The following is an 18,338-nucleotide window of genomic DNA, read 5'->3' on the forward strand; positions in this document are numbered from 1 at the left end:
AGTTAAGCCATACCTCAATAATCTCAAGTCACAATTCTCTGAGTAAGAGTGATAACTCCAAGCAAGATATTCAGAAGAAAAGTACGTCGACAAAATCATCCTCGTAGGTAAGGATGTATCAAGAGCAGCCTTAAAAAATGACGAAGAAGCTAGGCAGTGGAAAGATTCTCTATTTCCAAGAGAACACATGGTAGAAGATCTGGTCAACAGTAAGATATAAGCAGCATGCTTCTTTAAACGGGATGATCGGTAAAACCGTCTAGAATGAAGTTTTCCACTATATAGGTGAATCCTTCGATAGCAAACTGTATACACTAACGGTGTGTATTGACATCGAAAGCCAATCTTAGACCTGTTTTATGTTGACCGGTTGTTTCGTAACTGAATCAAATACATGCTAAGGAATAGATGGATAAGCTGCGAGATGTAGGATATAACTATCAGGAAGAGGGTATTTCGCGGCATACCGCCTTTACTCTGGCTAACCACGATTAATAGCCTCCTAAGGAGCCTAACCGATATAGGACTTCGACCTGGTTAATATGAAGCGGCACTTACAGCTGAATGGCCCTTAGCATTAGGCGAACTTACCGAAGGCAGTTGGAGGCTATACACATTGGAAGGCTATACACAAACATCGGACGTGCCCGATACCAAATACAGAATATATCGGGAACTTTAAAACACTAAACCCAGACAGAATATCGTGGTCAATCGAAACATTATAGGAAATACCCGTAGGAGTCTGTTGCTACACGGATGGCTCTGGCAAACTGGGGTACAAAACGAGCCTGGGGTCTATATTGAAGACCATAATATCTTTATTGATTATTGATGTAGTAACATCCTCCTATCAACATGAAATCCCAAAGAAAAATATTGCAGAGATTAGACTTTTATTTTGATCAAACGTCTAAGATATCTAAAAAACTGATATAATGGAGGAATTTTGATTTGGAATAAATTTAATCCTTTAGAAAATCATTTTTTTCTGGTTGAACGTAGTCGGGAACTTTAATTTCACATGGTTGGGGCTATTTTCGAGCTGATTAATATTTGTAGGTGTTCGGTGACGGAATTGGGTCCAGTGGCCCCTCAAAATTGGTCACCTCGGTTATCACTTTTAAAAAAAATCGTTAAAAATCAAATGAGCGGAAATTTAAAATATAACTTCTCCTTGGGAAGATATAAAATAAAAGCCATAAAATTCTGAATAAAACAAGAAAAACCGTTATCTTGTACATATAAAAAGTAAGTAAGTACCAAAGTTACGGCAGTTCTTAAATTTTAACACAAGTTTATAATGACTTTAAATCAATCATGTTTATTTAGATTCCAAATACCACTATTTCCAAGGACATTAAAATGACGTAATTCTATTTATTATTTTAAAACAGAAATATCTAGTTAGTACGGGTTTATTACTTTTAATTATCTTTGTCTACTTTAAAACCATCTAGATACATTACAAAGTCAATATAAATGCACACGTATTCATTAGGAAACACGAGTACAACATGTGCAGACAACAAACAATCGACTTTCGATAAGACGTAGTAAATAAATGAAATATATTCTTTATAAGTCTATTTCTCCTTCGCTTTAGTTACAATCATTGCAAGGATAAGAAACGGCAGGAGTAGGAGAAAGATGAGTAGGAGTTTGATAATCTCAATTTATTGCCAACTTTTAGGAGGTTTGCGTGTTTTATCCGTTACGTTTGTTAATTTCTTTGTTATGATTATTTATTAAATTGGTTTCAATTATTTCGTGTAATGGTTCGTTATAAAAAATTAAAAAAAACAAAATAAATGATTCATGATGTTCTTTTATTTTCCCTTAATTTATGGTGATCTCTCGTAGGGTTTACACATTGGTTATTCGAGGAATAATGTAAATAATTATAATTGTGATTGTAATTTAATTTAAAATTTCCGAAATTGAAATGCCACGAAATACTTATAAATATATGCATGTGTTTTGTGTATGATTTATTAAGTAAATGTTGTGTTAGTTAGTTGGTTAGTAAGGTTAGTAAGTTAGTTAGTTAGTTAGTTAGTTATTAGTTAGTTAGTAGTTAGTAAGTTAGTTAGTTAGTTAGTTAGTAGTTAGTTAGTTAGTAGATAGTTAGATTAGGTAGTTAGTTAGTAGTAGTAGTTAGTTAGTTAGTTAGTTAGTAGTAGTTAGTTAGTTGTTAGTTAGTTAGTTAAGTAGTAGTTAGTTAGTTAGTTAGTTAGTTAGTTAGTTAGTTAGTTAGTAGTGTAGTTAGTTAGTTAGTTAGTTAGGTAGTTAGTTAGTTAGTTAGTTAGTTAGTTAGTTAGTTAGTTAGTTAGTAGTTAGTTAGTTAGTTAGTTAGTAGTTAGTTAGTTAGTAGTTAGTTAGTTAGTTAGTTAGTTAGTTAGTTAGTTAGTTAGTTAGTTAGTTAGTTAGTAGTTAGTTAGTTAGTTAGTAGTTAGTTAGTTAGTTAGTAGTTAGTTAGTTAGTTAGTTAGTTAGTTAGTTAGTTAGTTAGTTAGTTAGTTAGTTAGTTAGTTAGTAGTTAGTTAGTTAGGTAGTTAGTTAGTTAGTTAGTAGTTAGTTAGTTAGTTAGTTAGTTAGTTAGTAGTTAGTTAGTTAGTTAGTTAGTTAGTTAGTTAGTAGTTAGTTAGTTAGTTAGTTAGTTAGTAGTTAGTTAGTTAGTGTTAGTAGTTAGTTATTAGTAGTTAGTAGTAGTAGTTAGTTAGTAGTTAGTTAGTTAGTTAGTAGTTAGTTAGTTAGTTAGTTAGTTAGTTAGTTAGTAGTTAGTTAGTTAGTTAGTTAGTTAGTTAGTTAGTTAGTAGTTAGTTAGTTAGTTTAGTAGTAGTTAGTTAGTTAGTTAGTTAGTTAGTTAGTTAGTTAGTTAGTTAGTTAGTTAGTTAGTTAGTTAGTTAGTAGTTAGTTAGTTAGTTAGTTAGTTAGTTAGTTAGTAGTTAGTTAGTTAGTTAGTTAGTTAGTTAGTTAGTTAGTTAGTTAGTTAGTTAGTTAGTTAGTTAGTTAGTTAGTTAGTTAGTTAGTTAGTTAGTTAGTTAGTTAGTTAGTTAGTTAGTTAGTTAGTTAGTTAGTTAGTTAGTTAGTTAGTTAGTTAGTTAGTTAGTTAGTTAGTTAGTTAGTTAGTTAGTTAGTTAGTTAGTAGTTAGTTAGTTAGTTAGTTAGTTAGTTAGTTAGTTAGTTAGTTAGTTAGTTAGTTAGTTAGTTAGTTAGTTAGTTAGTTAGTTAATTAGTTAGTTAGCTAGTTTCCATTTTGTTCTTAATTCTAAACTTTAATGAAATGCGGCAGTTCTATATATGTATGTAAATCGGTCATGGTCACAAAACATTGTTTGTATTTTAATGTAAAATACAAAGAAAAACACTGACAAAGTTCATTATTCACAAACAAATATTTAAAAACTGTTTTACAATAAATACTGTCATAAATATCAAAAGAAATTCAGATTAGGGTCATTATCAAAAGATATGTATATGTATTACGTGTATGTATGTGTTAATTATATTTTATAGAATTTATACTGCATTGCAACTAAAAATAAGGAATGTGACCCAAGAATCTTTGACCTGTAAACGTTAACAAAATGCATTTTACAACCCAACAAAGAAAATTTACTAACAAAAGCAATTTTGTTATTGTTGGCTAAAAACATCTGATGACTAAGTTTACACAATTTACTTTCATATTTATGTGCATTACACCAACTACATGCACATGTATGTATATGTATGGTTAAGTATCATTAGGTCATGTTCAAACGAAAGGTCAACCATAAACAAAGACTAGAACTAGTAGATGTATTAGATTTGTATATAGAAAAATGACAACAAACTATAGAAAATAGCAGATTTAACGACATCATCAGCATCATCATCGTCAAAGCGTGTTTTGTCAGCATCTTTATTATCCTTTCTAAAGGAAGAGCCAAAGTCAATGGACTACAAAGGATAACGGAAGCAACATATGTTTTTTGTCCAAAAAATAACTGCAGTTACTGCAGCAAAGAGCAAGACAGATTTGCCGAGAGAGTAAGCGAGAATGCGTGAAAATTAAACCAGCCAATGAGAGTTTTTTTTTGTAGAGAAAGTCTTTTAAATGAGTGTAAAATGGTGAGTCTGCGCTTGGCTTTCTTCTCTAGCTCAAACAATTCTTAACCAATGATGTTTAATAGTTGTGTTTGTTATTATAGACTTATGTATATGTTCCTTAATCATAATTCATGTTGCCAATTTGAAACCTAAGTCGTATCAAAATTCTTTTAGATAAAAGGAAATAGTCTGAAGTGTAGTCCAGGACTATAGTATGTACTTAGATTTGACTATAGACTAAACAAAAAACTTGACTATAGTCCAAACTAATGTTTGTAGTCCAAAATTGACTATAGACTGGACTATACACTGGACTATAGACTGAACCATAGACTAGAGTATAGACTTGACTATAGACTAGACTATAGATTATTTGACTATAGACTTGACTTATAGACTAGACTAGATTATAGACTAGACTATAGACTAGACTATAGACTAGAGTATAGACTAGACTATAGGACTAGACTATAGATTAGACTATAGACTAGACTAGACTATAGACTAGATTATAGACTAGACTTTAGACTAGACTATAGACTAGACTATAGACTAGACTAAGACTAGACTATAGACTAGACTATAGACTAGACTATAGACTAGACTATAGACTAGACTATAGACTAGACTATAGGACTGACTATAGACTAGACTATAGACTAGACTATAGACTAGGACATAGACTTAGACTATAGACCTAGACTATAGACTAGACTATAGACTAGACTATAGGACTAGACTATAGACTAGACTATAGACTAGACTATAGACTAGACTATAGACTAGACTATAGACTAGACTATAGACTATAGACTAGACTATAGACTAGACTATAGACTAGACTATAGACTAGACTATAGACTAGACTATAGACTAGACTATAGACTAGACTATAGACTAGACTATAGACTAGACTATAGACTAGACTATAGACTAGACTATGACTAGACTATAGACTAGACTATAGACTAGACTATAGACTAGACTATAGACTAGACTCTAGACTAGACTATAGACTAAACTATAGACTGGACTATAGACTAGACTATAGACTATTGACTGGACTATAGACTAGACTACATGTCAGACTAAAAACTTAACTATAGATTAGACTATAGACTAGACTATTGACTAGACTATAGACTAGACTATAGGCTAGACAATAGGTTAGACTATAGACTGGACTATTGACCAGACTATAGGCTAGACTAAACTATAGATTACACTATAGACTAGACAATAGACTAGACTATAGACTAGGCTATAGACTAGACTATAGACTACACTGTAGACTACACTATAGACTAGACTAAACTATAGACCAGACTGGACTATAGACTAGACTATAGACTAGACTATAGACTAAACTATAGACTGAACTATAGACTGAACTATAGACTAGACTATAGACTAGACTATAGACTAGACTATAGACTTGACTATAGACTAGACTATAGACTAGACTATAGACTTGACTATAGACTAGACTATAGATTAGACTATAGACTTGACTATAGACTAGACTATAGACTAGACTATAGACTAGACTATAGACTAGACTATAGACTAGACTATAGACTAGACTATAGACTAGACTATAGACTAGACTATAGACTAGACTATAGACTACACTATAGACTAGACTATAGACTAGACTATAGACTAGACTATAGACTAGACTATAGACTAGACTATAGACTAGACTATAGACTAGACTATAGACTAGACTATAGACTAGACTATAGACTAGACTATAGACTAGACTATAGACTAGACTATAGACTAGACTATAGACTAGACTATAGACTAGACTATAGACTAGACTATAGACTAGACTATAGACTAGACTATAGACTAGACTATAGACTAGACTATAGACTAACTATAGACTAGACTATAGACTAGACTATAGACTAACTATAGACTAGACTATAGACTAGACTATAGAACTAGACTATAGACTAGACTATAGACTAGACTATAGACTAGACTATAGACTAGACTATAGACTAGACTATAGACTAGACTATAGACTAGACTATAGACTAGACTATAAGACTAGACTATAGACTAGACTATAGACTAGACTATAGACTAGACTATAGACTAGACTATAGACTAGACTATAGACTAGACTATAGACTAGACTATAGACTAGATATAGACTAGACTATAGACTAGACTAAGACTAGACTATAGACTAGACTATAGACTATATATAGACTAGACTATAGACTAGACTATAGACTAGACTATAGACTAGACTTATAGACTAGACTATAGACTAGACTATAGACTAGACTATCTATAGACTAGACTAGACTATAGACTAGACTATAGACTAGACTATAGACTAGACTATAGACTAGACTATAGACTAGACTATAGACTAGACTATAGACTAGACTATAGACTAGACTATAGACTAGACTATAGACTAGACTATAGACTAGACTATAGACTAGACTATAGACTAGACTATAGACTAGACTATAGACTAGACTATAGACTAGACTATAGACTAGACTATAGACTAGACTATAGACTAGACTATAGACTAGACTATAGACTAGACTATAGACTAGACTATAGACTAGACTATAGACTAGACTATAGACTAGACTATAGACTATAGACTAGACTATAGACTAGACTATAGACTAGACTATAGACTAGACTATAGACTGACTATAGACTAGACTATAGACTAGACTATAGACTAGACTATAGACTAGACTATAGACTAGACTATAGACTAGACTATAGACTAGACTATAGACTAGACTATAGACTAGACTATAGACTAGACTATTGACCAGAAAAATATTAACGAGTTCATTGACTAGACTTTATTGTGGACTATAATTCGAATGATCCCTTATACAAATATTGAATTTTGAAAAGAACTTTTCAAACTGCCTCTGTAATGTTGTTTCAATTTTTCTAGTTCTTGTTGTTTTTGCAGAAAGTTCATGAACATCTTTTATGTACATATATCCTGTGTATATTATAAATACATATATACATAGTATTAAAAAATTTCCATGTGAGTCTTCTGCTCACACAATCACACAAACCTTTAGGCCATGTGAAAAAGAAAATTGTAACAAAATCATCGGGATGATGAGATGATCAACAACATATTGAGGTCATCATTGCGTATACGTGACATAAATTCTATTTCATCTTTTATACATACAAAATATAAAAGGCCTGGTTGCCTGCACTAAACTGTTGCAAAGTCCCATACCATACACAATACAAAATGTTTATATCGATTTCCTTTCTTTTCAAAACAAGAAATCCTTACGAAACATCATACATACTACTACTTGTATGTAATAAGTAATAAGTACATTTTTACGTAAGCCCTTTTTTCTCTCTCTTTGAAACAATCTATGGAAAAGTACGTCGGAATAAACATATGAAAGAAATGTTGTTACGTAGTTTTGTTGTTGCATGCAATTTAATTGTATTGAGTTTAACTTTTTTGTTCATTCATAAAATACGTCAAATATTTAAGTGTATTTAATTGTTCTGGTGGTGCCACGACATTTATGTAATTGTTTAATAATTTATTAATGGAGAGGGTTACTCCTAGGAACAACGATAACAAATATGAAATTTTAATGGAAAATTATTTAATGAAAAATTAGTCCAGACTATACTCCAGACAATAGACTTGACTATAGTCCAGACTATAGACTAGACTATAGTCCAGACTATAGACTAGTCTATAGTCCAGACTATAGACTAGACTATAGTCCAGACTATAGACTAGACTATAGTCCAGACTATAGACTAGTCTATAGTCCAGACTATAGACTAGACTATAGTCCAGACTATAGACTAGACTATAGTCCTGAATATAGACTAGACTATAGTCCTGATTATGGACTTGACTATAGTCCTGACTATGGACTTGACTATAGTCCTGACTATGGACTTGACTATAGTCCAGATTATAGACAAGACTATAAACTAGACTATAGACCGAACTATAGTACAGACTATAGAATAGACTATAGTACATACTATAGACTAGACTATAAAGTAGACCAGGCCAGACTATAGTCCAGACAATAGACTTGACTATAGTCCAGACTATAGACTAGACTATAGTCCAGACTATAGACTAGACTATAGTCCAGACTATAGACTAGACTATAGTCCAGACTATAGACTAGACTATAGTCCAGACTATAGACTAGACTATAGTCCATACTATAGACTAGACTATAGTCCAGACTATAGACTAGACTATAGACTAGACTATAGCCCAGACTTTATACTAGATCATTGTCAAGACTATAGACTAGACTAAAGTCCAGACTATAGACTAGAGTATAGTCCATACTAAAGACTACACTATAGTCCAGACTACATACTAGACTATAGCTCAGGCTAGAGACTAGACTACAGTCCGGACTATGGACTAGTATATAGCCAGGACTATAGTCTAGTCCAGAATATAGACAAGACTGTAGACCAGACTGTAGTCTAAATTATAGTCCAAACTATAGCACAGACTATAGACTATATTATAGTTCTGACTATAGACTAGACTATAATCCTGACTATAAACTGGACTATAATCCTGGCAGTAAACAAGACAATAGTCCTGACTATTGACTAGACTTAAGTCCTGACTATAGATTAGACTATAGTCCTAACTGTAGGCTAGACTATAGTCCTGACTATAGACTAGACTAGACTATAGTCCTGACTGTGCATTCGGCTATAGTCCAGACTGTAAACTAGGCTCTAGTCCTGACTATAGATTAGACTAGTCAGGACTATAGTCTAGTCTATAGTCCTGACTATAGACTATAGTCCTGACTATAGACTAGACTATAGTCCTGAATATGGACTTGACTATAGTCCAGATTATAGACAAGACTATAAACTATACTATAGTCCAGACTATAGACAAGACTATAAACTATACTATAGTCCAGACTATAGACCAAACTATAGTACAGACTATAGAATAGACTATAGTACATACTATAGACTAGACTATAAAGTAGACCAGACGATAAACTGGAATATAGTCCTGACTGTAGAATAGAATATAATCCAGTAGACTATAGACCAGACAATAAAGTGGAACCTGTATATAGACTAGACTAGAGTATAGAATAGACTATAGTCTAGTCTTTAGATTATAGATTAAACTATAGTCCATATGTTGAACTAGACTATTGTCTAAACTGCAAACAAGACTTTTGTCCATAATATAGTCTGTAGTCTGGACTATAGTCTACACTATGACCTGGACTATATGCTAGTCCATAGTCTGTGCTATCAATGTAATTAAAAAAATTGGTTTTAGATATAAAAAAATAATTTATAAAATTTATTAAAACATGTTCATTTGGAAAATTTAATGGATAAATAAATATGTATGTGCCGTAAAAAGCCCTCTTTATGATGTCAAAGATTTTGAAAAGACTTTCACAAGTGTGTAAAAAAATCAGCACACATTTAGCCATAAATATGCCCACCAATACACTTGCCTACATTTTACGAACAATAACAATTTCATTACAAAATTTATTTTATTGTAAGCAATTGTGGTAGATGAGTCAGTCAGTGGGAATTTTTTAATATATATTACTTGTTGTTGTTTTGTTTTTTTTAGCTGTAATTTAAAAGTTAAATATGAGTATTTGAGCTACTCCCACTGTATTTCTTGCACATGAGAAAAAACGTCACAAAAGATTTCATGAATGGATTCTTTTTGGGGGTAGTTTCTTTTGTACTTTCCATGGAGGTTGTAGGATGGATTAGTGTGACGCTTGGCGATAAACAATCAAAATCCAAATATTCTAGTAAAATCTATGATGTTAACTACGCTTCGCACCCTGGAAAAGTTCGATGAAATAGAGAGGAAATTATCGTTTTGATATATAGTCTATAGTCTAGTCTATAGTCTAGTCTATAGTCTAGTCTATAGTCTAGTCTAGAGTCTAGTCTATAGTCTAGTCTATAGTCTAGTCTATAGTTTAGTCTACTAGTCTAGTCTATAGTTTAGTCTATAGTTTAGTCTATAGTCTAGTCTAGTCTATAGTCTTGTCTATAGTCTAGTCTATAGTCTAGTCTATAGTCTTGTCTATAGTCTAGTTATAGTCTTAGTCTATAGTCTAGTCTATAGCTAGTCTATAGTCTAGTCTATAGTCTAGTCTATAGTCTAGTCTATAGTCTAGTCTAGTTAGTCTATAGTCTAGTTATAATCTAGTCTATAGTCTAGTCATAGTCTAGTCTATAGTCTAGTCTATAGTCTAGTCTATAGTCTAGTCTATGTCTAGTCTATAGTCTAGTCTATATAGTCTATAGTCTAGTCTATAGTCTAGTCTATAGTCTAGTCTATAGTCTAGTCTATAGTCTAGTCTATAGTCTAGTCTATAGTCTAGTCTATAGTCTAGTCTATAGTCTAGTCTATAGTCTAGTCTATAGTCTAGTCTATAGTCTAGTCTATAGTCTAGTCTATAGTCTAGTCTATAGTCTAGTCTATAGTCTAGTCTATAGTCTAGTCTATAGTCTAGTCTATAGTCTAGTCTATAGTCTAGTCTATAGTCTAGTCTATAGTCTAGTCTATAGTCTAGTCTATAGTCTCTATAGTCTAGTCTATAGTCTAGTCTATAGTCTAGTCTATAGTCTAGTCTATAGTCTAGTCTATAGTCTAGTCTATAGTCTAGTCTATAGTCTAGTCTATAGTCTAGTCTATAGTCTAGTCTATAGTCTAGTCTATAGTCTAGTCTATAGTCTAGTCTATAGTCTAGTCTATAGTCTAGTCTATAGTCTAGTCTATAGTCTAGTCTATAGTCTAGTCTATAGTCTAGTCTATAGTCTAGTCTATAGTCTAGTCTATAGTCTAGTCTATAGTCTAGTCTATAGTCTAGTCTATAGTCTAGTCTAGTCTATAGTCTAGTCTATAGTCTAGTCTATAGTCTAGTCTATAGTCTAGTCTATAGTCTAGTCTATAGTCTAGTCTATAGTCTAGTCTATAGTCTAGTCTATAGTCTAGTCTATAGTCTAGTCTATAGTCTAGTCTATAGTCTAGTCTATAGTCTAGTCTATAGTCTAGTCTATAGTCTAGTCTATAGTCTAGTCTATAGTGTAGTCTATAGTCTAGTCTATAGTCTAGTTTATAGTCTAGTCTATAGTCTAGTCTATAGTCTAGTTTATAGTCTAGTCTATAGTCTAGTCTATAGTCTAGTCTATAGTCTAGTCTATAGTCTAGTCTATAGTCTAGTCTATAGTCTAGTCTATAGTCTAGTCTATAGTCTAGTCTATAGTCTGGTCTATAGTCTAGTCTATAGTCTAGTCTATAGTCTAGTCTATAGTCTAGTCTATAGTCTAGTCTATAGTCTAGTCTATAGTCTGGTCTATAGTCTAGTCTATAGTCTAGTCTATAGTCTAGTCTATAGTCTAGTCTATAGTCTAGTCTATAGTCTAGTCTATAGTCTAGTCTATCTAGTCTTCTAGTCTACAGTCTAGTCTATAGTCTAGTCTATAGTCTAGGTCTATAGTCTAGTCTATGTCTAGTCTTAGTCTAGTCTATAGTCTAGTCTATAGTCTAGTCTACAGTCTAGTCTATAGTCTAGTCTATAGTCTGGTCTATAGTCTAGTCTATAGTCTAGTCTAGCTAGTCTAGTCTATGTAGTTCTATAGTCTAGTCTATAGTCTAGTCTATAGTCTAGTCTATAGTCTAGTCTATAGTCTAGTCTATAGTCTAGTCTATAGTCTAGTCTATAGTCTAGTCTATAGATCTTAGTTCTATAGTCTAGTCTATAGTCTAGTCTATAGTCTAGTCTATAGTCTAGTCTATAGTCTAGTCTAGTCTAGTCTAGTCTAGTCTAGTCTATAGTCTAGTCTATAGTCTAGTCTATAGTCTAGTCTAGTCTATAGTCTAGTCTAGTCTATAGTCTAGTCTAGTCTATAGTCTAGTCTATAGTCTAGTCTATAGTCTAGTCTATAGTCTAGTCTATAGTCTAGTCTATAGTCTAGTCTATAGTCTAGTCTATAGTCTAGTCTATAGTCTAGTCTATAGTCTAGTCTATAGTCTAGTCTATAGTCTAGTCTATAGTCTAGTCTATAGTCTAGTCTATAGTCTAGTTTATAGTCTAGTCTATAGTCTAGTCTATAGTCTAGTCTATAGTCTAGTCTATAGTCTAGTCTATAGTCTAGTCTATAGTCTAGTCTATAGTCTAGTCTATAGGCTAGTCTATAGTCTAGTTTATAATCTAGTCTATAGTATGGTCTATAATCTGATTCTGGTACTTTTTCGTCTTTCAAATGGTACTTTTTTAATTTTCTGAATTATTGAACTTAAAAACATATAATCAGACATTGGAACCTGATGGAATTAAAATCTACATGAGTGAATTTTGTGGTACTCTTTGTTCCTCAAATGGTACTTTTTGTGTTCGGCTTTATGTCGTTTAAGTTAGTGTATTTGTATATGTTTCAAAACTTACCTGTAAATTAAATTCTCGGGATAAAGACATTTTCGCTTACTACTGCCGGAAAAACGTTTATGATGTTTTTTGTTTGTTGGTTTTTGATGTTTCAAACCTAAATGCATTGGTTTAAATCTGCTACGCTTGAGGCCGCCAGAAAATAGTTTCGCAAACGCAAATGCGATAAACGGCGGAATTTTGTGGGTTTTTATTAAAAGATGCACGTGTAAAGAAGATTTACTTGATTTTTTAAACGATATTCTGTTGGTCCTTGCAACACACACACACGCACACTTAGTAAACAGTTAACATGTATACTAGACTAGTATATTTATATTAAGAACGGTAATAGAAAATTTTCTTACGACAACTAACACTTTGAGACGCACAAAGTGCGTGATTGTTGTAAATATACAACAATTTCTTTTGGTCGTCGATTTGTTTGTTAATAGAAAATTGTTTATTTTGTATATATTTGGCACTTGTTTTAAATTATTGTTACGAAATGAAACTGAAGATTTTTAACAAAAAAAAAAGAAAATTTTAAAAAAATCGTTAAGAAAAAATGCGTTTTATTGATTTTATGGCAACATATTTGCAAAGTTAAGGTTGTCAAAGTTTTTTATGGGTTAGTGGGTTACGTTTACGTTTACTGCTGCTGCTGCTGTTTAAAAAAGGGGTTTAATTAAAGTTCTTCTTGTTGTGGTAGTTGTTGCCTTTAAATTTTAGCAGTATTTGAAGGGAAATTATTGTCCTTGTTAGAGGTTGTGTTGTTGTTTGTGTATGATGTTAATAAACTACAACAATCGTTATATATTTGATTTTGAATTGATAGCAAAACTGTGAGAGTTTGTCTTTACAGTTTGTTTTTGTATGTGTATTTCCGCTTTAATACTTCTCGCTCTTGCTCTCTCTTTATTTTTGTATCTATTTTATCTCACACCACTAGATTTATTTCCGGTGCACTTGCACAATGACAAATTTCTACGAATCGGTCTGTTCGTTTGCTCGATTGGTTGGTTCCTTCGTTCGTTTTTGTTGGCTGATGAATTCGTATATATATTTTAGTGTTGTTGTTGTTGTTTCTTCACTGCTAATATGCTGGTAATAAACGACACCTTATGTTACATTAAATCGTTATGTTTAGATTTATGTTATAAATCAATAAATTTTTTTCAAGTGACAAATCGAAATTTTTGCACTTTCTTGCAAAAAAAGCTTAATTATTAAAAAAAAATCGTTTACTTTAGTTTAATTTTCTCTAAGAAATGCCTTTTTTGTTATACACATAGATTTTTTTTTTTAAATATAAAATTTTTCTTAAAGTTTTTTTCTTCCCAGAAAAGTATTTTTTTATTACTTAAACACTTTAAAAGTGTTAAAATATCACTTTATATCTTTAATAAATTCCTTATTTTATATTAAAAAAACTGCTTTAATTTTCTTTTTATCTTTATAACAATTTAATATAAAAAATATTTTTTTCTTCAACTCTTGTGTAATTGCAGTAGACAAATTTTTTTCTCTAGAATTTTTCTTAAAGTGTTATACTTTGCCACCGTTTAGTCTCGTAGTTAATGCTCAACTGTGCCTTTTAAGCCAATTGCTCTAAGTTAATATATGTTCTCCTAGGACTCGTTTTTATTCGAAATTTTGTCTTCATTGTCATTTCCACCTCACTAATATGAGTTCTCCAATCGAAAGTTTGGAATTTCCACCATAGTTTATATTTGTTGGGAGAGTTTTATGTTATTTGTTTTGTTTACTTCATTTATTGCTTAGTTTGTTATTGTGTTCCTTAGATTTATTTCCGGCTGTTATGTTTTGCTCGTGTTATTCTAAACAACCGTTATATTGTTTACATAATGCGTCCTACCAACAAGATATGGCCAGATTGTTGCATTGTCTCAAAGCAAAGTTGTCAATGGTTTAAAATTTGGAAGCTGGCAATAGTTTGAGTTGACATGATTCAATTTTAGTAATTCACGTTCTCATTCAGCATTCAACCCCCAATTACATAATGAATGACACGATTAGCCATACAAAATTAGTTTAGTTAGTTAGTAGTTAGTTAGTTAGTAGTTAGTTAGTTAGTTAGTTAGTTAGTTAGTTAGTTAGTTAGTTAGTTAGTTAGTTAGTTAGTTAGTTAGTTAGTTAGTTAGTTAGTTAGTTAGTTAGTTAGTAGTTAGTTAGTTAGTAGTTAGTTAGTTAGTTAGTTAGTTAGTTAGTTAGTTAGTTAGTTAGTTAGTTAGTTAGTTAGTTAGTTAGTTAGTTAGTTAGTTAGTAGTAGTTAGTTAGTTAGTTAGTTAGTTAGTTAGTTAGTAGTTAGTTAGTTAGTAGTTAGTAGTAGTTAGTTAGTTAGTAGTTAGTTAGTTAGTTAGTTAGTTAGTTAGTTAGTTAGTTAGTTAGTTAGTTAGTTAGTTAGTTAGGTAGTTAGTTAGTTAGTTAGTTAGTTAGTTAGTTAGTTAGTTAGTTAGTTAGTTAGTTAGTTAGTTAGTTAGTTAGTTAGTTAGTAGTTAGTTAGTTAGTTAGTTAGTTAGTAGTTAGTTAGTTAGTTAGTTAGTTAGTTAGTTAGTTAGTTAGTTAGTTAGTTAGTTAGTTAGTTAGTTAGTTAGTTAGTTAGTTAGTTAGTTAGTTAGTTAGTTAGTTAGTTAGTTAGTTAGTTAGTTAGTTAGTTAGTTAGTTAGTTAGTTAGTTAGTTAGTTAGTTAGTTAGTTAGTTAGTTAGTTAGTTAGTTAGTTAGTTAGTTAGTTAGTTAGTTAGTTAGTTAGTTAGTTAGTTAGTTAGTTAGTAGTTAGTTAGTTAGTTAGTTAGTTAGTAGTTAGTTAGTTAGTTAGTTAGTTAGTTAGTTAGTTAGTTAGTTAGTTAGTTAGTTAGTTAGTTAGTTAGTTAGTTAGTTAGTTAGTTAGTTAGTTAGTTAGTTAGTTAGTTAGTTAGTTAGTAGTTAGTTAGTTAGTTAGTTAGTTAGTTAGTTAGTTAGTTAGTTAGTTAGTTAGTTAGTTAGTTAGTTAGTTAGTTAGTTAGTAGTTAGTTAGTTAGTTAGTTAGTAGTTAGTTAGTTAGTTAGTTAGTTAGTTAGTAGTTAGTTAGTTAGTTAGTTAGTTAGTTAGTTAGTTAGTAGTTAGTTAGTTAGTTAGTTAGTTAGTTAGTTAGTTAGTAGTTAGTTAGTTAGTTAGTTAGTTAGTTAGTTAGTTAGTTAGTTAGTTAGTTAGTTAGTTAGTAGTAGTTAGTTAGTTAGTTAGTTAGTTAGTTAGTTAGTTAGTTAGTTAGTTAGTTAGTTAGTAGTTAGTTAGTTAGTTAGTTAGTTAGTTAGTTAGTTAGTTAGTTAGTTAGTTAGTTAGTTGTTTATCGCTGACACTGCCTTACCATACTGTTGATGTCACTCCTTTTCGAACGCCGTTTGGAAGTTTGTGATTGGCTTTGATGTTAGCAGAAAAAAATAAACACGTGTTGACAGTTGTTTGTAGATACTTGCCAGACTTAGGGCGGGTTTTTCAGATAAAGATAATCTACGTTCATTGTTTAAATCTAGTTTAATATATGTTTTGTGTTTTTCAGTAAACAGTAACGTTACTTATTATCTTAGTTTAACTGAGTGTTATTGGCCAATTAAACTTTAGTTATAAGTGAGAAGACACAATTAACAAAAACAATAAAACAATGATTTCGGAAGAACAAAAACTTAATATTTTAAGTAAATTGCAATATTCTGATTTGTTTTGTTTTATTTATTATTGTTTTAAATGTTTATTTAACAATTTTCCAAAATTTTTCATTTTACAAAAGTATTATTTGCAAAAACAGCTGTTCATTGTTTATGTTTTTGAGTGAAAAGTTGGCAATACTAACAAAGTTAACTGAACATAAATCCATAACTGAAAAACACAATCATCGATTAAAGTCCGCCTAAATTTGTTCCGAGTTTAATCTAACAGCAAGTTAAGCCTAGTTTAACTGAGTAGTAAGAAACCCGCCCTTATTAATTCATTTAAACAAATAATTTAAGCAAGTTGATTGTAAAGCTAGGTCACAGGATATATTTTATACACCTCTTCTCACTAAACAATTTTAAAATCAAACAAAAGCTGATTTTAGACTTTTTTAAATGTCAAAAGTGACACCTCTGTATACTTTGTGGCTCTACTCCAACAAATTCTGTTTCTTTCTTTTTTTATCAATAAAATTTTGAATTTGTCCATCTCTTTTTATACCTCCAGAGTTAAACAATAATTAGTTAGAGTATAGATTATTATCACTCTGGATTTAACATAAATTTGTTATTGATAACATGACAAATGTAAATTATTAAATGACAGCTTTTGACAAAATAAATGAAAATCATTAAAAACAAGTAGGAAGCACTTGTCGGACGTGGCCGGCCATATGATACCGTGCACCAAATACAAATATTAAATGTGATTTATTTTGAATCGTAAAGCATTTATGTTGAATTATTTCTTGGTTCCAACATAAAAATTTATTGATTAAAAACTAATTTACTAGTTCTATCCAAAATACTTAACGGATTTCTGTATGTAAAAACTCAGGCAAGCTGATAATTTTCCAACGCCGTTATCTGTCTGCTATACTCAACGGCTTTGCTTCTTTTTTCTTATCGGCTTTTAAACGTTTGACGCAGGCCCAGAGCCCTGCGCCGACAAATATTAACGGCGGCGGCGACTGACACTAAATATGTCGGCGGCGGCTTAAAATCGACTGTAAGCCGGCTAAGTTTTCAACTACGTTTAGTTTTTAATTTTTCAACGATTTTAAATAAAAACGGAATCCGAGAGATCAGAAAGTAGGATTTTGGAAGCAAATATATTGTTTATAACAACAAAACAGAGCAAGTTCAAAAGTTGTATGAGATATTATGCAGGGATGAATAAAAAATTCTTAAAAATTAAAAACAAATCCTTTCTCCAAGTTCTCCATATAAAACATTTTGCAGAAAATCAGTTTCTAAAAAATTTTGCATTAAGAAAATGATCAATAACGTAAAAACAAAGATATTTTATTTGTTTATTTACTAGCTATACCCAGTGTGCTGTGCTACCCTAAAAGCAATATAAATAAAAAACCTACTTAACAATTTTGATGATTCTAACTACAATGGTTTTCCAGATATTCAATTTGTTACATATGGGAGATTCCACGTTTAATTTAATCTATGAAAAATTTGAATAATCTAATAGTTTCCAGATATACAAAATTTTGTATTTAATTCATATGGGAAGTGCCAAGCCCCCCATTGAAAGACCGCCCGTTATTCTCTAAACGTTCTTCAGTAAAATTTGAAGATTCTAGCTCTAATAGTTTCTCAGATATACGAATTTGTCTATTTAATTCATATGGGAGCTCCAAGCCCCCCAGATGAAAGTCCGCCCTTTTTTCCCCAAAATGTTCAGATGAATATTAAAGTTGTTCGTGCAAAATTTGAAGAATTTAGTTATATTAGTTTCCCAGATAAACGAATTTTTGTATTTAATTCATATGGGAGGTTCCGCTCCCCTCATTGGTAGTCCCCCAATTTATTACCCAAAATGTTTACATGGATGTTAAAGTTCTTCCAGAACAACATCATTTAAAGGGATCACAAAGAGATTGAAAAATATTCCAAAAGTTTCACTTTGAAAACATTATTAGAATGTATGAAAACTCGCAACTCTAAAGGCAGACTAATCCTATTTTAGCGGTAATTTATGATTAAATAAGTAAGAAGTAAGAGTTATATTCGGCAAATCATATGTCGTAAAAAAGCAAATTTCGGAAGTGGTCCG

At 31.2% G+C, this 18,338-nt stretch overlaps 1 protein-coding gene across 1 annotated transcript in view; it reads right to left on the reverse strand.

The window, feature by feature from the left end:
• LOC119607957 overlaps positions 1–14,134 on the reverse strand; it is a 27,904-nt gene extending 13,770 nt beyond the window's left edge. Inside the window, exon 1 of the mRNA XM_037962130.1 lies at positions 12,578–14,134. Coding sequence (XP_037818058.1) covers positions 12,578–12,607 — 30 coding nt within the window. The 5' untranslated portion in view covers positions 12,608–14,134. The remainder of the gene's footprint in view (positions 1–12,577) is intronic.
• Between the last annotated feature and the right edge of the window lie 4,204 nt (positions 14,135–18,338).

Source organism: Lucilia sericata, unplaced genomic scaffold, assembly GCF_015586225.1.
Source record: "Lucilia sericata isolate MDLA Ls3-8-SP2 unplaced genomic scaffold, ASM1558622v1 Contig000767F_arrow, whole genome shotgun sequence".
Taxonomy (NCBI): domain Eukaryota; kingdom Metazoa; phylum Arthropoda; class Insecta; order Diptera; family Calliphoridae; genus Lucilia; species Lucilia sericata.